The sequence below is a fragment of the Danio rerio genome, chromosome 12 (assembly GCF_049306965.1).
Source record: "Danio rerio strain Tuebingen ecotype United States chromosome 12, GRCz12tu, whole genome shotgun sequence".
NCBI classification, from domain to species: domain Eukaryota; kingdom Metazoa; phylum Chordata; class Actinopteri; order Cypriniformes; family Danionidae; genus Danio; species Danio rerio.
The window spans coordinates 33,987,188-34,012,500 of NC_133187.1; the positions used below are offsets into that span (position 1 = coordinate 33,987,188).

At 33.5% G+C, this 25,313-nt stretch overlaps 1 protein-coding gene across 2 annotated transcripts in view; it reads left to right on the top strand.

Moving 5' to 3' along the window:
• Positions 1-25,313, top strand: part of stxbp4 (syntaxin binding protein 4) — a 74,800-nt gene that overhangs the window by 18,509 nt on the left and 30,978 nt on the right. For both annotated transcript variants that reach the window (XM_009306798.5, XM_009306799.5), the window contains exons 13-19: positions 1,561-1,639; positions 5,075-5,163; positions 8,383-8,479; positions 8,644-8,756; positions 10,744-10,833; positions 10,989-11,054; positions 22,915-23,091. In XM_009306798.5, coding sequence (XP_009305073.1) covers positions 1,561-1,639; positions 5,075-5,163; positions 8,383-8,479; positions 8,644-8,756; positions 10,744-10,833; positions 10,989-11,054; positions 22,915-23,091 — 711 coding nt within the window. The remainder of the gene's footprint in view (positions 1-1,560; positions 1,640-5,074; positions 5,164-8,382; positions 8,480-8,643; positions 8,757-10,743; positions 10,834-10,988; positions 11,055-22,914; positions 23,092-25,313) is intronic.

Below are 25,313 nucleotides of genomic sequence, written 5' to 3' on the forward strand. Positions count from 1 at the left end.
GAAATGAGGAAGGATATTGAGAATCACCCAGAGAGTCATACACCTTTATCAGCAGAGCTGTGGTGAAAATCATTTGAGAAATATGTTTTGTGATTTCAGATTGCTTCGCTATCCTATATTGAATCAATTTTGAGCTTAATTTATGACAGGCTAGGCTAGTTTTTAACTGTACACTTAAATGCTCACATTAGAGCGGCACGGTGGCTCAGTGGTTAGCACTGTTGTCTCACAGCAAGAAGGTTGGTGGTTCAAGTTCCAACTGGACAGTTGGCATTTCTGTGTGGAGTTTGCATGTTCTCCCCATGTTCATGTGGGTTTCCCATTGGTGCTCTGGTTTCCCCCACTGTCCAAAGACATGCACTAAAAGTGAATTGGGTAAATTAAATTGGAAATGGTGTATGAGGGTTTGTGAATGTGAGTGTATGGGTGTTTCCTAGTACTTGGTTGCGAGGGGTTGGGTTTCCGCTGTGTAAAAAACATATGCTGGAGTACTTGGCGGTTCATTCTGCTGTGGCGACCCCTGATAAATCGGAGACTAGGCTGAAGGAAAACAAATAAATGAATGATAAATGCTCACATGGAATAGCTCTTGTGCTCTCAGCTGAGTCATGTATTTTGACTTTTATGCCACGAGATTAATATAAACACCACTCACTATGAACACTTTTATAATTTTTATTTATATACACTGTTATATAATCTTATAATTTGCTTTAACCTTTCCTAACTTCATTAATGATTATTTTAGGTTCAAGTGGTTTTTATAAGGACATGGATGCAAGCAGAGAATGGCTATTTAAAAATCATACAGCATCATCTGCTGCCCAGAATCTATTATAGAGAGAATATTGGTGCCTTTTAAAAATCTCATAATCAATTTCTCACCAGTTTTTGACCACAGGTCTATTATTCAGCGTATAATGATCATTTCGAAGTCTTCATTTCACAAATTTACAAGGGCAAAGACCTTAGGAAGATAGTGACTGTTTAGATTAGAGAAGGCATAAGACATAATTTTCAATTTGTCTTTGTAAAATATTTATGTCGGGATATTAGCTCGTCAGATAAGTGCTCATTTTAACTTTAAGTCATGTTTACATTTTTAAAGGATGTTTATGTTGATTTTTTTAAAAGGCTGGCATAGTAGTTGGATTAACTAATTGTAAACATGTTCAATTTAAATAGATTACAAGATTTTACTGACAGGGATCAGAAAACTATAAGGTGAGCCAGTCCCATTAGTTTTTGCTTGAATTTGTCAACTTTGTGAAATGACAACCCAGTGATTTTAAGTCTCTGAACGTTTTTAACCTGTATGCGTAGTTCATGTAGGCTGTCTCTTGGGGTGTTTGGAGTCTCCACAAACTGTAAAATGTGCTACATGTTTGTAGCATAGCATTTTGTGTTTTAATCCTTAAGGACTACCGACATTCAGTGACTATACTTCTATCTGTCACAACCTTGTTTTGGCCTTGTCTTAGCAGCAGACTGAATAAGGTCTGTTAGCAATGCTTCAGAGACAGTGGTTAATGTTTCCATTAATTTGTGTCTTTCCTACAGGTACGAGCAGCAACAGGGAAGCCTGTTCTTGCCCCCGTGACCTCACCTGAGAGTGCCTGCACCACAGTGGCCAACGCTGGTACTGCAGTCCTGTATTTACTTACAGTAGACTTGAACTCCTATTTAGAGATTTAATTCTGTTTCCAGTGTTTGTGTCTGATTGTTCTTTACCACAGACGATTATTTAAAAGGACAAATATTCTGGTATAAACCACAAAAAAAATTAGAATTACAATGGAAATGTGTTAAACTATTAATTCCAAGAATGAAAACAACAAAAACTGGTAACACTTCTCAATAAGGTTGTATTAGTTAATGTTAGTTAATGTATTAGTTACATGGATTAACAACAAACAATACATTAATTGCAGTTTTTAATTATCTTTTTGAACACTAAAGAAAATAAAGTTGTTCACTGTTACTTCTTGATAACTCAGTTTATTAACTGGGTTGATACTTATAACTAATGGATAAGTAAATGTTGAACTGTGATTAGTAAATGAGATACAAGTATTGTTTGCTCGTAGTTCATGTTAGTCAGTACATTAACTATTGGAACATTATTTTAAAGTGTGACTGAATAACTTGAATCTATAGCTATTATCTCATAGTAACATAAATTGGATGTAGTGAGAGAGAATGTTTGGTAAAAATGTCTCTAAACATGTTCAAAAAGCAGGGAAAAGCTACAAAAATTAATTAAAAACTAAAAATTTATAAAGACATCTTATATATTTAATGAACTTTTCTTCATTTGCCAAAAGTATTTAAGCTAGAAATGCTTGACTGCATTTACAGTATGATCTTTAAATATGAAAAAGATTGTCTAAATTCTGCTTATTTTTTTACTTTTAACTGTTACATTTGAATGCATTTAGATTCAGTGTCATCTAAAAGGTTCGCACAACTCGACACATTCAGTTAACTCTAGTTAATAATAGAATTACTAAATCTGAAACCAACTATATAAATAGTAAATAAAAATGTTAATAATAATAATATAACAAAAATGTTAATAATAATTATAAAATTATATTAATAATAATTCCTTAATAATATTAATAACTCCTTACTTTTATATAATTCTTTTTTTCTGGACACTCAAAGCACTTCAAACATTTTTGAGGAGAATCTCCTCATCCACAACCAGTGTGCAGCATCTGTCTCGATGATGCGATGGCATCTATATTGCGCCAGACCGCACACCACACACCAGCTAATTAGTGGAAAGGAGAACGTGATAAAGCCAATTGTGATAGAGGTTTTTTAGGAGGCCATGATGGACAGGCCAGTAAGCAAATTTGTCCAGAATGCTGGTTTTTTTTTTTAACGATCTCAGAGAGTCAGGACCTTGGTTTAACGTCTCATCCAAAAGACAGCGCCTACTGAGCAGTATAGTGTCCCCATCAACATACTGGGGCATTAGGACAGGTTGAGCGCCCCCTACTAACATTACTTCCAGCAGCAACCTAGCTTTCCTATGCGGTCTTCCATGCTGGTACTGACCAGGCACAGCTCTGCTTAGCTTCAGTGGTCGACCATGCAAGAGTTGCAAAGAGCTAGCTGCCGGCTGGTGTTCACAAAATAAAAGCTAAAAGACTTATAAAAACAGGAATGAAACTCTAAATAAACTGAAATTTACAGCAAATTTAAAGATAGTATCTAAATAAAAACTAATTTAAAAAAGTAAAACTACAATAATATTAACACTAATACTACCCAATATTAACACTATAAATGACACTAATGAAAGCTTTGCTGTCTCAAATAGTCCTGTTCTTTCTAATGTTTCAGTTTTTTATTGAACCCATAACTTCTATACTTTACTTTAAACTAACCTCACAGCACTGGTCTGTGCAGCTTTTCACATTCTGATGCATTGTAAATCTGAAACTCGTAGATAAGAAACATTCAGGCACAACCGGGATTAGACTACCTGTTCTGCAGACATTTAGACAGCCGTGTGCTGATGAGACGTGGCGTTTGTAACCCAAGATAATCCAGCTGGCATGAATCTAAAAATGGATATTACCATCAACATGACACATAACTCCAGGTGAAATCCAGGATACTGAACTCGATTCTGGACATTGTTGCATTTCATCGACGAGCACCTTTAATAAATCAAATTTCAACACCAGCTGTACTGCGTAACGAACATGGAATATGAAATAAAAAACATTACAGTTTCTCAATGTTTTGTCTAAACTCTAACCTTAGGACTTTTTCCGTTGTTTTGCATAAAGAACTGCATGTGCATATTCACAGACGTAGATAATGAAAACAAATCACTTCACGTTGCATGAAATCCTCATTGAGATTTAATGCCAAATCTGTCACGGCAATGGATATTATTCTAAATATTGGCTTTGAAATTCCAAGAAATCATTGTGAGGAAATAAATCCTCTTCCCAAATGGATAAACAAATATGCGGATAATGAACGAGTGAACGATAAACGATGAGATGGTGAGCTCATAGTGAGAGTACATACCTGTGAGCTCAGTTACACTGTGCTGTTATTCAGCGTAAGAGGATTTGACAGGGTTGGCACTATTTTGAGCAAAGCATTGTGCTTTCAGTTTACTGTTCATCTAGATGGGGAGGGTTTATCGAGGAAAAACACGGTCTGCACAAACAATATTAATTCCTGCTTGTACACAAAAGCATTTATCTAAGCCACCACGAAGGATCAAATTTAATAAAGTAATATTAGAATGAGTTTAAACTGCTGTCCTGAATTGTCCCTGGTGTTTTTGAACACTTAAGTGACTCTTTGCTCAATGATTTCAAACTGTTTTGATATTGATAACAATAAAATATTCTTATTAAATAATAATTTTTTAAAGTATATTTTAAAGGGAGAAAAAATACAAAATATTTTTAAAATATAAACTTTAATGCTTTAATATATTTTAAATATAAGTAAATATATTAATATATATATATATATATATATATATATATATATATATATATATATATATATATATATTTTTTTTTTTTTTTTTTTTTTAAATAGTACAACTAAACAGATACAATAAATATTATATTTTTATTTAATGTATATAATTTGTATTTATTTTATTATTTTATGTACATTTTTATTTATTTATTAAAAAAAATTTTATCTTAGTGGTTGAAAATTTTAGAGAGGCTGTGTGTGTAAAAAAATCCAAAGCAAACGTCATCTGCAAACAAATGATTATTATAACCGTGTCCAATGTGCGACGACCAAAAACAGTACAAATGCACAAGATTTTCACAAAACACTTGTTATATAACGCAGAAACATGCGTGCATTTTTAAGTGTGGCTTAAATACCCAAATACTCTTTTCTTTCGTGCCACTACTGCTACAAATCTACTCAAACAAATGATACCCTCATGGACTTATGTAACCGTCTTAAAAAATGTGATGTGCTTTACCAAAAGCACAAACAGCTGTTTTTGCAAAGGAGATTTTTTGGAGATTATGTGCTTGCAGTTTAACTCATTTTCTTTCTCTTTGCTCAGATGCATCCGCTGCCTGTAACCCCAGCAGACCCTCCAAACCTCTGTGCTCCGTCCAAAGCTTCGAACTCAAGCCCGAAAAAATCGACCAGGTCTTTAAAATCTAATCCTTTTAATTTGAGAACATTAGTTACACTGCAAAAAACATATTCTGTTAAATTTATGGTAAAAAACTGGCAGCTGTAGTTGCCAGAATCTTACAGTTAAAAATAAATACACATTATTTGTTCAGCATAGGATACAACATAACCGATGAGGAAAAATATCCTTAAATAACCATAGTAATGTCAAAAAAAAAAAAAAAAAACATAAAAATTGAATTGTCATGCAAGGAATTCTGATAAAGTACATTTGACAGTTATTCACCATATATATTAAGGAAACATAAGACGTTTTTACAATGTACATTTCTATCCAAAGTTGTAAATTTACTTAATGAATTTCCATGCCAATGTTTTGAAAACATTAACATGGTACAGTATATGAATAATATCAGAGAGCAGCAGTATATGGATGCTATTACAAATCTGTTAGTGTAGACTTTTTATTTTTTTAAAAGAAAAATACTCAGCTGTGTGGAGCACACTCACAATTGCACAATTTTTTCAAAAGGAATGGGAAGCTTATAAGAAGATGTAAGGAGAGAAAAAGAGTCTGACTTCTAAGGGGTCGTTCACATATTGGGTTTTTTGCACAAGCAAGTTCATCACTTCCAACGGAGGCATACATCTTGCGACATGGTCACGTTTTCAGGCGAACCATGTTGAAAACATCTCAACCTTTAAAAATGAGTTACGTGACAGATCAGGTTTATACTCTGTATTGAATTTACACATTCCAATATAATAGTTACATCAGACAGGGCAGCACGGTGGCACAGCGAGTAGCACAATCACTTTACAGCAAGAAGATCGCTGGTTCAAGCCTTAGTTGGGTCAGTTGGCATTTCTGTGTGGAGTTTGCATATTCTCCTTATGTTAGTGTGGGTTTTCTCCAGGTGCCCTGGTTTCTCCCACAAGTCCAAAAACATGTGGTATAGGTGAATTGTGTAAGCTCAGTTTTCCGTAGTGTATGTGTGAATGATTGTGTATGGATGTTCCCAGTAATGGGTTGCAGCTGGAAGGGCATCTGCTGTGTAAAACATATGCCGGATAAGTTGGTGATTCATTCTGCTGTGGCGACGCCAGATTAATAAAGGGAATATGCTGAAATGATAATGAAGGAATGAATGAATCACATCAGACAAACACAGAACACCTAAACACTGCAGTGCGTTTTTAATTTTTTCCGTAAATAAAACTTGTATCAGAGCTGCAGCAATGATTTGTCAGCTTGTCATCCTCTGAGAAAATGGTTGATGGTCACCTAGTAATGACAGACAGCAAAGGTTCAGAAGCGCAAAGTGCATTGAAATCAAGCGCCAACCTCCCGATCTCCCTCGTGAAGCTAATACAGAAGTAACTGAAACTGCAATGCATTGACATTCCGCTAGTCCTGGCTCCACATTAGAGCACATTTCTATTGACCCCAATGTTAAAATGGCCAACTTAGCAGAAAAAAGGTGTTTACAGCCTGCGACAAAAAACTATTTTGGTGTATACAGATAATATTACCCTTCATGACAACTTTGAGGGGGTGAATTTTTTTAACAACTCATGCGTTTCGTTTATATTAAATTATATTAAGTCTACATAATTAAGGGCGTGGCCACTTGAATGACAGGTAGGTCTTGCTGGTTGATGTCATTTCACCTCAGCTGATTCCGATTAGCCGCTGATTTCGGCATATTCATTGTAGTTTTGTGTTGTTTTATGTGGCTGTACACAGTCAGTTGCCTTTGGAAATATTTCCTACAATTATCAGATAATATGACATGCTGTGGGCACTAATTTGTGTTCACAAACAATTCAAGTGGCCTCCATTTTCCAGATGAGTAAAATTATATATTTAAATACCATATCTGTAAATGTATTTATTTTATTTTAGATAATTTATCATTTATAATTTTCTTTAAAACTTAAATACACTCCAGAATGCCAGGTAATGAGGTATTAAGCGTTTCTCCCAAAGAAAAGTCCGTCTAAGCAAAATAATATCAGGCATTTTTAGCTCCTATGACGCTTTGCCTCTTTGCCCTTTTTTGGTAACTCCTGTTGGGCACAATGACGAACAAAATGGTAACAGTTGGCCACTCCTACTTGTAGCTTTATTTGCGCTCTTAAGAAACCTATGGGTGCCGTCACAGATACTACATCCATATTTTTTACTGTCTTTGATTAAAAATGAAGGAAGCGACATGCTCGCACTTTCCACGCAAACTTAATCACGATATGTGAACAATCCCTAAAAGTGATTTGTCAAGCCCATTCACCTGTGTAAAGCACATTAAGAATTGCCCAATATTTTCCTGAATAAAATGGATTGTTGAAAAGAAAGTGTGGTGCATATGAAGAGGACAAAGTGTATCACCTACAAGGTGGTTTATCAAGCCCACACTCCTGCATGAAGCACACTATTTAAAAAATTGCACATTTTCAGAAAATACAGTGTTGAAAAGTGTCTGGTGCATATGAAGCACCTACAGGTGGTTATCAAGCCCACTCACAAATGTAGATCACATATCGGATAAATATTTACACGAGTCATTTGTTTGAATAAGCTTTCATTGCATATTTGTTTTTCATGCAGATCTTGGGGGTTTCCATCCAGTGTTTTTTTTTTAATGAGATACACAAAAAATAGGTGGATGGTACCATCCATCTTGTATCTGTCCAATCACAGAAGTACAGAAACATCTAGCGTTTATAGCAAGGTCATATGCTGGTTGTCCTTCCAGTAGGCCTTAATGATTGGTTACCCCACAGTCTCAGTACTGGATTGATCCTTTATGGTTTTACTATTGTGTACCAGGGGATTTATTCCCTGTTGGACAATGTATGCAGTTAGCATGCTCTCCTGTATCCACTCCTACTGTGGTGTGATGGGAAAGCAATAGAGACTGTGCTACAGCTTCAGTGGGTTCACTCATCAGATCTGTTGTTCTGGACAAACAATGTAGAGAATAGACACATTTTAATAAGACTATTAACTCCAGAAGCTTATTTCACAGTAATGTGTACTTTATTTCTTAATAAAAATAAAATGTTTTATGTATAATATTTAATATTGAAATTTAAATGATTTATTCATGTATAATTACACTAAAATGAGATAAAATATAATATTGTAATTATTATTTATAGATTGTGCACAGACGTTGAAGCGTGAGTGTGTGCAAACATGTTCTATAATGGTTGTTGTTCTGTCCACAGACTTTGGAGGTGCTTGGATTGAAGCCGGCTGATTCTCAGGTCTTGACGCTGAGAGAAAGACTGCGTTTAAATGCTGGAGGGACAGTGGCTTATGGAGGTAAGAAAACCTTTCTGTTAGTTTTCATTATGTTGTATTTTATGTGTTATATTCAGTGGATTATTGTAGGTTTATACTTTTAATAAAACAAATTCTTCTAATAAAACATTGTTATTCATTCTCTATGACTAAATGTTTTTTCCTAACGTGGGTTTTTCCGGTAGATTTTGATACAGTGACAAAGGAACTTTTTAAACAACCGTCCAAGTTGGATTCAGAACAGGAAGTAGCAAGATTGACATCAGATGATCTCATTGAGTCTCCATCAAACCCTACGGTAATCAAAAATGGGTTGTATTGTTTTGCATTCAAGTCCATAATAAATGCAGAGAAAAATGATAGAAGTAATAGTGAATATTAGTAAAATATAATTGCTTCTTTAAATCAATCTTTTAAATTTTAACATATTTAATGTAAAACTAATTGCTGTAATAAATAAACTGAACATTTTTAAAAAATAATTGTATTATTTTAGTTTCAAGTTAAAGAAACAGTTCTTCTTGTTTTAATATCTAAATAAATATATTTTGCTTAAATTAAAATTAATTTAATAGAAAGTACATTGAAAGGACAGAAATGTCAAATATTTAAAATTTGAAAGAACGGTGTGATATTTTATAGACAATTATGATCATTATAATATCATATATAATCATATATAATTTGTATTTTGCAGAGGTTGGTTGCAACATAGACTCATTCTGAAAACGTAGCCTTATATGCGTTTCTGGAGTTCGCAAATTATGTAGCCAGAAGAACCTATGGCTGCATTTTGTCTTTATCAGCTGACCACGTGCCTTCGTATGGATGGCTTTTCCATTGTTACCAGTTTGTCCAGTTAGCTCGCCATGTACTTTGACTTGAGACACCGAGATCAGTTAACCACGACAACAGGGTTTGAGTCCGATGAAGAACAGTTCCAGAAAGCAGGTAAGACAAAAACATAAGCCAAAAACGTACACAGCCACAGCCATGTCACCCTGCAGCCCAAGATCAGTTACTCACTGAAGCTAAGCAGGGCTGAGTCTGGTCAGTACCTGGATGGGAACTAGGGAACACTAGGTTGCTGTTGGAAGTGGTGTTAGTGAGGCCAGCAGGGGGCGCTCAACCTGTGGTCTGTATGAGTCCTAATGCCCTAGTAAAAGTGAAGGGGACACTACACTGTCAGTGGGCGCCGTCTTTCGGATGAGACGTTAAACCGAGGTCCTGACTCTCTGTGGTCATTAAAAATCCCATGGCACTTCTCGTGAAAGAGTAGGGGTTTAACCCCGGTGTCCTGGCCAAAGTCCCTCTATCGGCCCTTACGATCATGGCCTCACAATCATCCCCTTCCACCGAATTGGCTTGCACTCTCCACTCCACCAATAGCTGGTGTGTGGTTAGCGCACTGGCGCCGTTGTCCTGTAGCTGCCGTTGCATCATCCAAGTGGATGCTGCACAAAGGTTGTGGTGTGAAGAGGCCCCTTTCATGATTGTGAAGCGCTTTGGGTGTATGGCCATACACAATAAATGCGCTATATAAATACACACACACACACATTACATAAAAAAACATAGAAATAACGATGAAAAAGTGGTAAAATCTGAAATGTGGTAAAAATCAGGCGAAGGCTTTTCTTTTTTGGCTTGCTTTTTAAAACTGTTGGTTGGGATTAGGGAAGTGGGTGGGTGCTGGTCAATCTGTGCTTTTGAAAACCCTATTGGTGGAGTTTAGGAAAGGAGGTGAGTGGGTCAGTCAATCAGTCAGTCAGTTGACAGCGGCCCATGGTGGATTTATGGGAGAACAGCAGGTGCGAATGACACTAGCGAGCGAAATTTGAGAGCTCAAAAAGCATATACAGCGTCCTCAGGTGGATTCGCGAAAAACAAAAACTGCAAAAAAAAAAAAAAAAAAAACGTAGCTCCTGGGAGGTATTTGGTACTCTCCAGAAATGTATATAGCGGTACGCTTTCAGAATGAGCCTGGGTGTTTTAGCATATATTATATTCTATTTATAACATGTGATTGTACAATATAAAACAACATTAAATTACATAAATTGTATAGAAAACAGCTATTTTCAAATAAAACTATATTTCTCAATACTGCTCTTTTTAGCATTTTTTGATTTATATAAATGCAACATTTTTGAGCAGAAAACACTTCTCTCATAGACTTTAATTATTTATTTTATTACTGATTATATAAAACATATAATGTTTTATTTGTAAATATTTAATGCAGTGTTCTTTATTTAATTTTGTATTATTTTGTCTTATTTAAGCCATCATTATCAGACTCTGATGATCTGGATGAGATGGAGAGGCTAAGGAAAGAGCACATCGAGGCCTTGAGGGAGCTCAAGGGACTGCAGGTACCATTATCACACCCCTTTTAAACACCCTGTCACATGCTGGAATGTGTGACATTCATTCATGTGTTATTGAGCGAGGCTCTCATTAATCCTATTTGTGCGAATGAGTGAGCTAACGCTAATGCTGACTCATGCGAAGATCTCTTTTCTGACAGGATAAGCTGGCAGAATCCGAGAGCCTTAATCATAAGATGCTGCAGGAACTGACAAAAGTTAAACAGGTACGCAACTCGCTCTTAGCAGCCCATTTTAACTTGTGTGTGCAGCACAGTTTAGCATAACAAGTAGAGTTGCTGGTAGAATTTCAATGCATTTATCAACATAGTTGTTCAACTGTAATATGAGCAATTCCAAGCAAATGTCAAGTACTTAAAAATGTCTCTGTTAATGTTTTCAAACAATTATATTTGATTTAGCAAAGTCACACAAGTGCCAATTTCACATCTGTCACATCAATAACGAAGCTTTTTTCTCAATAAATACAAAAATATAAAGTAAAAAAATCAATCATGAATAAACTCGCAAACTTTTATGGTCACATCCATGTTTATTTTTATCATTTAAAATATAAAAAATATTGATCATTTTCTAATCCCAATCCTATGTGGTTAGTTTTTTGTGGAAAATATGAACAGATGTTTCAATGTAATGTTAACTTATACTTTCTTTGAAAAATTATGCTTTGAGTTTTAAATGCAAATTTCACATCCATAATGCTCGAATGCTTTAGTAAAACATCAAATAAATGGGCTCACCTACTCTTTTAAAAAAAGTTTTCAACCAAGTTTTAGGCATGTTCTGTTTAATGATACAATAAAAATGTATTATAAATCACAACCTAAAATCAATTCCTTTATTTATTAATAATTTCCTACTAATGACTATTTATTATGTTAAATGAGAAAATAATTACATTAACAAAAAAGTAGCTTTACAATATACTAAAAAAATAGAATTACACACAAACATATAGGATACAGTCCATACACATGCAGGTAGATCAGCAGTTCCTTGCTAAAATGGCAGTAGTTGCCAATAGATGTCTTAATGAGAAAATGACAGATTTATTAATTTGATTAATTCAAATGGCAGATTCATTCCGGAGTAAATAAACCATTTAATCTTTAGTTTGCATGATTTGATCAATACACATTCATTTAGCAAAAAAAAACAAAAAAAAAACACGCTGATTGAAAATGTTTATATGCATTGTGTAATTCAACTTTTTAATTAATAAAGGTGTTAAATTGACAGGCCATACACATTATGGAAGATATTAAGAGACTGCTTGAAAAACAGTTTCTCTATATTTATTAGATATGGGTATTACTAAAAGTGAATACATTTTACTAAAAGTATTATTTGGTTAATTATATAATGGTCTGATGACATTTATTTTAAATTTGATATAATATATCGATGCTACAGTATATTAATGATCATTTTGCAGCTTTTTTTTCAGCAAGTTGCAATTGAATAAAATAACAAATATTTTCTTTGATTGTGAATTGAAAATCAGGGTTCTTCCATCAAATGTTCATTTTTTAAAGATTCTGAAGTAAAAAAAAAATAGTATTGCATTGTCTAAAATTTGATTAAGCATGTATGAAAACATGACACCAAAATATAAAGTTGTGTTTAAGTAAATACATTTTTTTTTACTGATGTTGTCATTTAGAGTAGTGGTTCCCAACCTTTTTTTACCTAAGACCACCTTTTCTCTCTGAAAATATTGGAAGGCCCCCCTCAAGATTTATTTATATTATCGTTCAAATAAGTTTGCAATTATTTTGCCCTGTGCTCAAAAAAATGCTCTGGGCTAGTCGCAGTATTTATGGATAAGTCAATAGCAAATGTTTTATTAATTTGGATGGGTTTATGCATTCGTTAGCAAGAACTTACGCAGGTAATACACTGTGGCTGTGTCAGGGACACTTTGCTTCGAGAAAAAAGAATAAAACCATAGTTCTGATAACTATCTTGGTATTTTCTGCATTTTGTGTCTCCAGTATTGGACGCGCTGTGGCCTGAAATGTTTGTAGCTTCCTCACTTGGGTCTAGTATGCTTAGGTCATTAGTATTTGCAGCTGAAGACAAATCAGTGAGACTCCAACGTTTTTGTGGAGGATGAATTACAAATTTGTAAATTTTTTGGTTAGCCAGGAAATAAAATGAACTAATTGTCCACTGCTATTTTTTTTTTTAAAAGTGGATGCGACCCCTACAGAGCTCGCTGAGGCCCCCTTATGGGCCGGGACCCCTTTTTGATCCAATACATTTTTGCCATGTTTTCAAAAAGTCATTCGTTCATTAATTTTCCTTCAGCTTAATCCCTGATTTATCAGGGGTTGCCACAGCAGAATGAACCATCAGCTTATCCAGCATATGTTTTACGCAAAAGATGCCCTTCGAGTCGCAACCCAGCACTGGGAAATACCCATACAATCATTGATTCACACACATACACTACGGCCAATTTAGTTTATTCAAATCACCTATACCGCATGTCTTTGGACTATGGGGGAACACAGGGAGAGCATGCAAACTCCACACAGAAATGCCAACTGACCCAGCCGGGGCTTGAACCAGCGACCTTCTTGCTGTGAGGAAACAGTGCTTACCACTGAGCCACTGTGCTGCCTATTCTCAGACATTTTTTATATTAATTTTCACAATACCAATGTTTTGAACTTTAAATGAGCTAAGCATAAACATTTTACTCATATAGTAAATCCAGAGAATTTTCATACATGTTTTAACAACACTTTAACTAAAATAGCAATGAAAACTTAATATATAAAAACACTAAACTAAATTTAAGCTATAAATAAAACTACAATACTCATATAATAGTTTGAAACATAGAAATCACAAATATAAAAATGTTCACAATTAAAACGGTTACAGTTTTGGCTTGGATTTGTGCATTTATTGCATGCTCCAAGCTTTCAGACATTTATTTTTTCCTATTTATTAATTTGGGTGCACTTTAATTTTAGGTAAAGTAGTTCCATGCACTTCCTATAGTAATTACAGTGGATTATACTTAATTACAGTACCTAACCTTAAACCTAACCCAAATTCTAACTCTAACTATATTGTGTGTACATGTAATTAATTGATATTACTCAATAGTTAAGTGAATAATTATACTACAACTACATTATCACTGACATAAAGCATAACCTTTAATTCAGTCATTCATTTGTGCAATTTTATCATTGACATTTCACATTTTTATCAATTCTGTTGTCACAGTAAAGTGTTATAAATGCCACAAGGAGGAGCTCTAAGCACATGTGCCTTTGCAACTTTAAAGATGAGATTCAGGTGCTCTGTGGAGTTATACACTAAAGCCGCATCATTGTCTCTGCAAAACTCAAATAGGCAAAAAAAGAGAGGAGATATTCTATGAGCAATATCCAAAAATCTATTTTGGGTGCATTGTGCGCACTTCAAGAAGCTTGAAACACCCACATCAGGACATCGTGTGGGAGATGAAGTATGTGGGACATTGAGGGATGGCGATCCCTGTTTGGAAATAGATCTTTATGAGTTATAAAGGAAAAATCTCCCACAAGCCCTTTGGGTTCTGTGTCAGAGGCTCTGAAGTGCCTGTTACGTAAACTCAAGTCCAAATAGCTTCAGCATTCTGTGTGAGATTAATTGAATTCAATGTTACTATAGGCTACTACTAAAGTATTTGTGCATTCTGATTGTTAAGGTCATTTGAACAAACCATTAATATGAAGTATTGAACATGAATGATACTAAAGTGTGATTTTTACTTTTCTAAGCATCATCAGTAAGATGTTTTTTTTATTATTATTATTAATACTTAAAGTTATGTACCTGAACATTTTATTAAAATTTACAGTAAAGACATATACAGCGCTGGAAAACAAGACCATGTTAAAGTTATTATTTGCTGAATTGCTATAATTAGGTATGTGTGATGAGTAAAATGTTCAGTTGTGTCATAAATTCATAGAAAATTATTATCATTTATATAGCAATAGCAATAGCAATATTATATAGTAATAGCAATATTTGCAAAAACGGACAATGTGTCACTGTAAAATATTCCATTCTTTTTTTTTTTAAATAAAGTAATGATCCTGAAAATTCTCTTTTATATTCTGTTGATTAAATTACATTTTTATACATGCCGAAATAGAATAATATTCTAATATTACTATTTCTACTGTTTTTTTTAATCAAATAATTTTATACTTGGTGTACATGAAAGACTTTCGAAACATTAAAAAATGTACTTACCAACCACATATAAGTAAAGTTTATTTATAAACTCATATTGAGAGGATCACATTCTTATGATTGACCACGGCTGGTCTCACAATAGCTGTCACATGATTTACCAATCAGACCAATCCAAACGCTTAATAAATATCCAGATTTTCTTACATTAGTCATCTTTGTCTTGAAGAATCCCCTCATCGACCCCTGCTCCTCCACCTCTTTCCTCGATTAATCCAGGATAGGGCGACACTGCGGCTCAGTGGTTAACACTGTTGCTTCACAGCAAGAAGATCATTGGTTCGAGTCCCAGCTGGGCCAGTTGGCATTTCTTTGTGGAGTTTACATGTTCTCCAATTGCTCACGTGCACTTTAAAACCCAAAAAGTTAAGGCAACTCAAACCATTTGAGGAAAACGATTGCATCAAACCATTTATGCTCTAAAACTAATCTAAATGAGTACTGTGTACTTACTCTGTTTAAGCTAAAGTAATGAGGTGTTTAATTAACTCATAACCTTCAACACTGAATTCAAATCTCTTTTCAAATGAGTAGAATTACCTTTCAGTTTATTTTGAGTTAACTACTTTCATTTCATTTGATAAAGTTGACTGTTATGTTTTACAATGGGGGTTTTCTCTGGGTACTCTGGTTTCCTCCCACAGTCCAAAGGTATGCGCTATAAGTAAATTGAATAAACCAAATTGGCAAAGTACAAACATATGCTAGTACAGTTAGTGGTCCATTTTACCATAGCAACCCCTATAATCAAACAAATTAATTCAAGGGAGCTCTCGAGACCCACCTGAGCTCAGACTTCCTTCTCTCCTGACAAAAGGGGATGGAGCCCCGGGCTCAAGGATCTTCTGAGCTCTCTCTCAAGGGAGTGAATCCCAAGCACACTTGCTTTTAATCATCAGATAAGTGTGACCTCTTGAATTCATATTTAGAGACAGAATAATATATAAATGTTTTTGTGGAAATTTTGTTTCCATGCTTCCAAAAAAAAAAAAAAAAACAGAGGGCACCTTGTCTGTACGACATCAAATTGACATTAAGAATGACAGAGAAAAACACTTCAGAAATGCAAATCGATTTGATGTAATATTTTTTACGTCTATTTGATATCTTACATCTGATGCCCTTTTGACCACCAAAATAACGACACAAAAGTATTAGAATAGTAGAAAAGTTTTATTTATCGGAAAAGGCTGGATTTGTTTCCCCTAAATGCATGTAAACTATGATGCCAAAATGATTTCAAATTTATATCTAACATTGTTGTAAAAAAAAACTCCTGCAAGACTCCTGCATGTTGTTTTTTTCTGATGCCAATGTTAGATATCAATTTGATGTTGTTTTCACATCAAGGTAATCAATTGACTTAAAATCGTTTAGCATCTTTGACTTTTTTTTTCTGATGCCAATTTTAGATGTTAATTTAATGTTGTTTTGACATCAAGGTAATCAACTGACTTAAAATAGATTGTCATTTTTGTGGAGTTTTTTTCCTGATGCCAATGTTAGATGTTAATTTGATGTTGTTTTGACATCGAGGTAATCAATTGACTTAAAATAGATTGTCATTTTTGACATTTTTTTTTCCTGATGCCAATGTTAGATGTTAATTTGATGTTGTTTAGACATCAAGGTAATCAACTGACTTAAAATCGATTGCCATTTTTGAAGTTTTTTTACGCCAATATTAGATGTCAATTTGATAATGTTTTTACATCAAGGTAATCAACTGACTTAAAATTGATTGCCATTTTTGACGTTTTTTTTACACCAATGTTATATCTCAATTTGTTGTTGTTTTGAAATCAAGGTAATCAATTGACATCAAATCGATTAGCATTTATGATGTTTTTTTTTTTTTTAAACCAATGTTAGATGTCAATTTGATGTTGTTTTGATGTCAAGATAATCATCTGACATCAAATCAATTTGCATTTTTGATGTTTTTTTTTACACTAATGTCAATTTGATGTTGTTTTGACATCAAGGTAGTCAACTGACATCAAGGCCATTTGCATATTTGATGTCATTTTGTGCGCAATGGAAAACAAACACAAAAACGAACACCTTAGAATTCAGCCAACAGCACCTATACATCATGACAGTAACTTTTGTGTATTTTCTTCGAGAACGAGAAAACTACTTTTTAAATGTACATTATATGTTGTTTAGTGAACTATTACTGCCCTCGTATCGACTCGACTGCCAGCGGTATTATTCCTCTCACAAAACCGTTCAATTGCAATTCCGCTTGCGTTTGACCTTAAGAGATGATCTAAATAAAGAGGAAGATGCAGTTTTGCTTCATCAAAGCAATGCACTGAATGTTTGGTCAGCTGTCTGAGGCCCTGTGGTGCTTCAATTGGCATCAGGGTCAATGCAAGTTCTGTCTCCCCTTCCCAGAGTGCTTTTCTCCAGCCTCCTGAAGCACTACTGAGGGCTCAGTTCGCATCCAGTTCATCACGCCGGAGCGCTAATAGATGGGCTGCACTGCCTGTGGTGTGAAACCAAGGCTTTTTTTTCCCTTTACATCTCCGTTCTGTGTTGCTGAATCCTTTCTGCTCTTTCACCCTCGCCCACACTTTACCTTCTATATCTGCCATTAGAGCAACAGGTAGGCAGATGGGCTTTTCAGTGTGGAAGTAGTGGGTTTTTAAGCCTCCTCTGTTGTGAGAAATGTGCAGGCTTCATCCCCATCCACGCAGCACACACACTTCGTCTACATTACAGAGAAACGTGTGCGGGGGAAGCCGTGACCAGTGTGAGGTGTGACTTGTCCATGTGGCTCTTCATTTGAGTCTTATCTATGCATCGTGCTCTGGGGTGATGGATACGATGGAGAGTTTGTTTTGATGTTTGACCAAGCTGTGCACTGCAAAAAAAAAGAAAAAAAGAAAGAAAAAAAAGTATACATAAAGAGTATTTTTAAAAAGGTATTTTTATTTAAAACCAGAAACATGCACACAAATCAAAATTATATTTATTTTAATGAATTTAAATTCATATATATGAATTAATTTATTGATTACATTGTACCTTTTGTTTGTTATACATTTTTTAAAATATTTTGTGCATATTTTTCTATTCTTTTTTATGGATAAATATTTTTTATATAAAAAAATACTACATATACACAAATTAGTGTATATTAAATGTATTCATTTGTAATATTTATTTTTATTAAATTTTTAATATATAATTATTTATTTATTTATTTATTTATTTGGATTAATTTATTTGCAATATTTATTTACTTGTAATGTTTATTATTTTTTATTTATTTGTAATATTTAATTATTTATTTGTAATATTTATTTATTTGTAATATTTGTTTATTTAATCAAACGGAGCACCCAGAGGAAACCCACGCGAATGCAGTGAGAACATGCAAACTCCACACAGAAACGTCGAGGATCGAATTAGCAACCAAGCGACCGTCTTGCTGTGAGGCGACAACAATACCTACTGCGCCACTCCGTCGCCAGATTTATTTAACTGTAATATATATTCATTTGTAATATTAATAATTTTTTATATTTTTATTTATTTGATTAATTGTAATATAATATTTAATAAATTTTTGTATTTATTTATTTGTATTATTTATGTATTTGTAGTATTTATTTTATTGTAATTTGTTTATTTGTAATATTAATTAATTTATTTGTATTACTTATTTGTTGTATTTAATTAATTAATTAATTAATTTATTTATTTATTTTGTAATTCAGCATTGATACATTAAATCAATCACTAAAAACTAAATATTTATTTTGAACTTTCTAGGCACCATTGCTGGCAATATTTTTATGTCATGTTTAACTATGAACTTATCAACTTATTAGATCCAATGCAATAGAATATGTATTATTTCAGTGCATTCAAATTATTTAATTTTCATATCAAAATTATCTGATATAAAACAGCAAATAATTTTCACCATTGCAGCGATCAATCTTGTATTAAAATAGATTAATTATACTATCTCACAATAAATATATGTATGTTTTTACAAATTTTCCATCTAATAAATGCACTTCCTGCAAAAGCATTAAAAGAAACTTACAAACAACTGTGTATATGTATATACAGTAGTCTACTGTATAAATGAATTTATTTTGCACTAGTGCAAAAACTTTGAGACTTTAAGTATGAATTTTATCTTCCATTGTTCTTTGAATAATTTCTCAGTATTTCTGGGACAGAGTTATATATGCCTTTGAATCTCCCATTATTTTAAAATGACAAGAACTGTAACCAATGCACGATCCATGTATAAAACTTCACATATTCTCCATTATACATTGACATTAAATGGATGTACAGCTAATTTACATGCCTCTCTGGTCAATGGAAGATCCATCACGTCTATTTAATAAGTAAAATTCTTCTTTCAGTGGGCAATTATCAGTACCCTTTTCATAAGTCATTTCCGATGTTTAAAACAAATGACAGTTAATAACATTCACCATGTGCAAAACCTGTTCAAGTCTGACTCTAATACATAAGACATTTGTAAACCACACATCCATTTTAATCTCTAATTTTTTTATCGTGAAGCATTTATTTTTCGATCCTCACAGTGGGATTTTTCACACTTTTCATGTCACCTGTCCATTAAAAGGAGTATCATTTCCCACAGCTTCATAATTGCAATGGCCTGGTTACCTTTCCTTTGTCTGATGCCTGTTGAGTGATGCCATGCTGACTTGGTATCCGGTGCTGCTGTGGTTTTTTATTGATGTCAAAACATTTTTCGATACCTGTATTATGTAACAGCCTGTTTTACTGGTTTTTGCCTACAAGTACCTGCCCAGTCTCTTCTCTCTACAGCTGATATATTGATGTAAAACTTGTTTGCATGAATGTTTTCATCAGCCTCTTTAAACATTAGGAGAAACTTAAAGATTTATACACTTAAAGAGACAGTTCACCCAAAAATGACAGTTTGTGCTAACATATTCATGCAAGATTTAGGTGACTTTTATTTGTCTTAGCTAAATAAAGATTTTTTTTTTTGTAAAATGTGGTTGTTAGCTATTCATAAAATGCAAGTTAGCAGTTGCTGATGCTTCAAGAGTAAACAAAACAAACATATGTGAAAACAAAAATAATAGCCTTGGCTCCTCATGATATATTGAGTAAAACCACCAGTACAAGAAATCCAACTTTATTTACAGCATTAAGTTTTATTCACAGCGTTTGCAAACAAGCTTAATCACTGTCATGACTGTCTGAAAAAAAACAACATTTGGTTTATTCAGCAGGTTACTTTTATTCAAAGTAAATCTATTTTACATATTATCAGTTCCTCCAGGATTTTGCAGGCAAATTTAAGTCCAAATGAACTGTTTTTTATAATGCTTTTTCCAAAACAAATATGGCATTGTTCGTTTGATTATTGTGTTTTGCTGTGAAAATACACATTAATTTTTAAAATCCGATAAACCGATTGACTCGCAAAATACTAAAGCAACTCTTCTATTTAATATAAACAACATTTGAAAACCGGTGGATTACAGAACATCTGACTATGTTCAATTTTAAATTATTTTCTTTCTTTGCGTGACACATTGACTTTACAGAATGGGTCTTTTGGGATTCTGAGTTTTATAATGCATTCATTCATGTATCCTTCACCAAAAAAAAAAAAAAGCGCTATTTAAGGCAACATTGAAAGTCTTTTATTTTTTCTCTTTTTAGGTATTGTTAAACACATTTGCAATAAAAGCAATTACTACATAAAAACCTTTATATAACACTGTAATTTCTGTTTGCCTGAGCAAATCATTTTCTATATTAGTAGTTATAAGTCATCGTTTAGTAGTGGATCAATATTAGTTGTCCTTGTAGTGATGAAATAACCAGAAATTAACATTTTCATACAGTATATTGTAATTTAAGGGTGTAAAAATGAAGGTTTCAAATTGTAATTTTCGGTAGAGTCCATAGAAAGTTCTTTAAAATAGAGGTTCCTTATTGAAATTTGGCATTTTGTGATCATTTTTTATTGAACATTTGGAAATAATCTAGCATACATTGTTATAGACAAGGATAGCAACCAACTGCATTTTCTATTAATACCCCACCGCACCCACCCCTGGCGAAAATAATAAACATTTGAACAACCAAAGGAATCAAATCAGATCAAAAACAAGAAGAGAGAGAAAAATAATTATTATTATTACAATACATATAAATAAATAACTATAGTAAATAAATCAATACATTTACTTCTGCATTTAAATCCTTACAAGCAAACTTTTAACAAAGGTAGAAACATTGACCTTTTACACATATGTAAAAAATGCAAAGAAATTAATTACAATAGCATATCTTTTATCTCAGTAATTGCACACATCCATGAAGTAATGATTTTTGTAAAAGCACCTTCCATCCTTGCCACAGACAGTTCTATATTTGCTATGTCCAAAAACATATATATCCAGTTTTTCCGGTCCAGGGATTGTGGAGGATGCCAATATAATGTTTTTAACACATTTCTGAACATAATAGTTTTAATAACTCATTTCTAATAACTGATTTATTTTATCTTTGCCATGATGACAGTAAATAATATTTGACTAGATATTTTTCAAGACACTTTTATACAGCTTAAAGTGACATTTAAAGGCTTAACTAGGTTTATTAGCTTAGCTAGGCAGGTTAGAGTAATTAGGCAAGTTATTGTATAATGATGGTTTGTTCTGTAGACAATCGGAAAAAAAGATTAACTTAAAGGGGCTAATAATTTTGTGAAATTAAAATGGTGTTTAAAAAATTAATAACTTATTTTATTCTAGCTGAAATAAAACAAATAAGACTTTCTCCAGAAGAAAAAATATTATCAGACAAACTTTGAAAATTTCCTTGCCCTGTTAAACATAATTTGGGAAATATTTAAAAAAGATAAAAAAATCAAAGGGGGGCTAATAATTTTGACTTCAACTGTACAGTATATGTGTGTGTGTGTGTGTGTGTGTGTGTGTGTGTGTGTGTGTGTGTGTGTGTGTGTGTGTGTGTGTGTGTGTGTGTGTGTGTGTGTGTGTGTGTGTGTGTGTGTGTGTGAAGAGTTCAGATGCAAAAACGTCTAAATGCCATTTGACATTTTTTCCTAAAATGAGGATTTTTACCAGCCTCCCATGTTTATGTTCAAGTATTTCACTTTCGATGCACTGAAAAGAACCTATTCATCACTATAAAAGTAAAATTTCTGAGTCTACACAACAGAGTCAGAAACCAATGCTATTTTAGAAAAAAATATCAAAGGGCATTTAGAGGTTTTTGCATTTAATCTCTTCAAACAATATGATGTATGATAATCTATTTTGTTATTATGATTTGATTTGATTTTTAGGTGTGAATTTTTAACATTCTCAAGGGTTTTTTGATGACAAAATACCATTCTTGGCTATTTCTGACAGATTTTACAGTAATGTTTATTAATGTTAATTGCCCCTGTAAACAAATAAACTAAACTAAAAACTTAACAAACAGAAATATATTTGAATAATTTAACAAAACTTTATTTCACTATACAAACTAAAATGCTTTGTGGATGTTAAAGGTTTTCAAACTTCATTTTTAAGGGTGTAAAAGAAGCAGTGCTGTGCTTTGTCATGCTGTGAGTCTGGAGGCGATTGAAGAAAGGAGGGGGGGAATGTGACTGTACAGGCATTTCTGTTCAAGTGCAAAGACTTTGCAATGTTGGGGGGTGGGGGGGAGAAGAGCCCCTGAGCATTGTAGCGTCCTACTGTACATGCACTCTCAGCACTGCCGCTCTAAGTGGAGCTCCGCTGTTTGCAGGACGCAAAATCTGCAGTGGAGGAGAGTCGATCCCTGCGGACGCGGATTCATCTGGCAGAGGCTGCACAGAAACAGGCCCGGGGAATGGAGATGGACTACGAAGAGGTCATCCACCTCCTGGAGGCTGAGATAGCTGAGATGAAGTCTCTAAAAACTGAACAACCCAGTCAGGAAAAGGTACTTCACTTTAAGAGTCCTTACAATAACATTATGCTGTCAATGTCAATCCACATCCCCCTTCTCAAATCCACTCCGGGTTTTTCCTCTCACCTGTTCTATCAAAAGTAGGTCACTGTTTGCTTTGTATTATTCAGTGACTGGGCTGATGTGCTGTGAAGGCTTTAACATGATCTTGCAGGGTGACGTGGGCTGATGAGGTTATTTTTGAAATCTCTGGCTAGCAACCTTGCGTGTCTCTAGGATAAACTTGTATTTTCACACCAATTTGCTTTTCTTTTTTCCTTTTTTAGTTTTTGTTGCAAAAAATAATCAAATGTGATGTGAAAAATATGAAAAAAATATTCATTTTATTCAATATTATTTTTTAGGTAAGTGGTTGCAAACTATTTATTTGGGCTGAATTTAAACAAGGTATTTATGTTGAAAGTTACTAAATTTAATTTGTTTAAATCCAGTCCTTATAAATGGTTTGCAACCACTTATTTAAAAAAAAAATGAGGTAAATCCAATGAATCATTATTTTCAGTGTATATATTCTAACAATAACCTAAATAAAACTGCTCTGACAATGCTGTTTTCAAAGTTTGATTTTCTTACATTATTATTTTACATTTGTAATGGCATATTTATACACTCAAAAAAAAATTGTTGAATCAACATGATTTAATCGTGGCACCCTTTATGCATCTAATCCAATCAAGTAAACCTGAGCTGCTTTGAACATGTTGTATGAACACAAAGCACATTTGTAGATAAAACATAGTTTTAATATGTCAGTCTAACTTCTTTGCAACTAATTGACTCAAAAGGTTTGTATTGTGTTATTCTAATTAAAATGATTCTAATTTACTCAATGTAACACTAAAGCTTTACTTTAACAAATTTATGTCTTGTTAAATCAGCTAGTAAATTTCTTGTTCAATATTGTTGTTTAAATTCATTCATTCTCTTGTCGGCTTAGTCCCTTTATTAATCCGGGGTCGCCACAGCGGAATGAACCGCCAACTTATCCAGCAAGTTTTTTACGCAGCGGATGCCCTTCCAGCCGCAACCCATCTGGGAAACATTCACACACACACTCATACACTACGGACAATTCAGCTTACCCAATTCACCTGTACCGCATGTCTTTGGACTGTGGGGGAAACTGGAGCACCCGGAGGAAACCCACGCGAGGCATGGAGAACATACAAACTCCACACAGAAACGCCAACTGAGCCGAGGTTCGAACCAGCGACCCAGCGACCTTCTTGCTGTGAGGCGAACGTGCTACCCACTGCGCCAAGAAAACAGAAAACATATATATATATATATATATATATATATATATATATATATATATATATATATATATATATATATATATATATATATATATATATATATATATATATATATATATATATATATATATATATATATATATATATATATTTCTTTTATTATAGCCTTTATCAGGCACCAATCACATTTAAACAAATTTCTTCTATAATATTCTGATACCAAATGTTATATAATATCCAAAATTGTAATATGTAATATAAAATGTATAAGAAACATTTAGCCAACAAAATAACCTTGGCTCTTGAGAATACTGATCCCCAAGCAATACCTGTAGGACGTTAACATAATTTTTTTTACCAATTGAGTTTAAACAGCTTTCTTCACTTTGGTACTCCTATTCAAAATGTAAAAGTATAAAATGTATAGGAAACATATAGCCAACAACATAACATGCATAACATTCAAGCTCTTGGGAAAACCAATTCCCAAACCTTGGCGAAAACACGCGGTGATACTTCTTGTTGTTTTTGTATGGTGACATCCAAACGCACTACCGCCACCTACTGATATGCGCAAAGTGACTCTCTAGAGTGAGAGTTGTCGATTTGAAGCGTCCCAGTCTCATTGAATCAACATGTTCTGATCAAATTCATTTGATTCTTTCTTGATTCAGTTTCAAATAACATGAATTAATCATTTAACATACGTAAACTTGATTTGTTCTTTTCAATCTGACAAATTTTTATTTTGTGAATCCAATACATGCCTAGTTGATTTTTTGGAGTAAAGACATGCTCTAAGTCAATGTCCTTTTAATATATACAGCAATGGAAGAAATTAAGAGCACTTGAAAAGTGTGTTTTACTCCAACACATAAATCGTAAAAAAAAAAAAAAAAAAACACAGATTTTTTTCTATAGCTGAATCATTGTTTA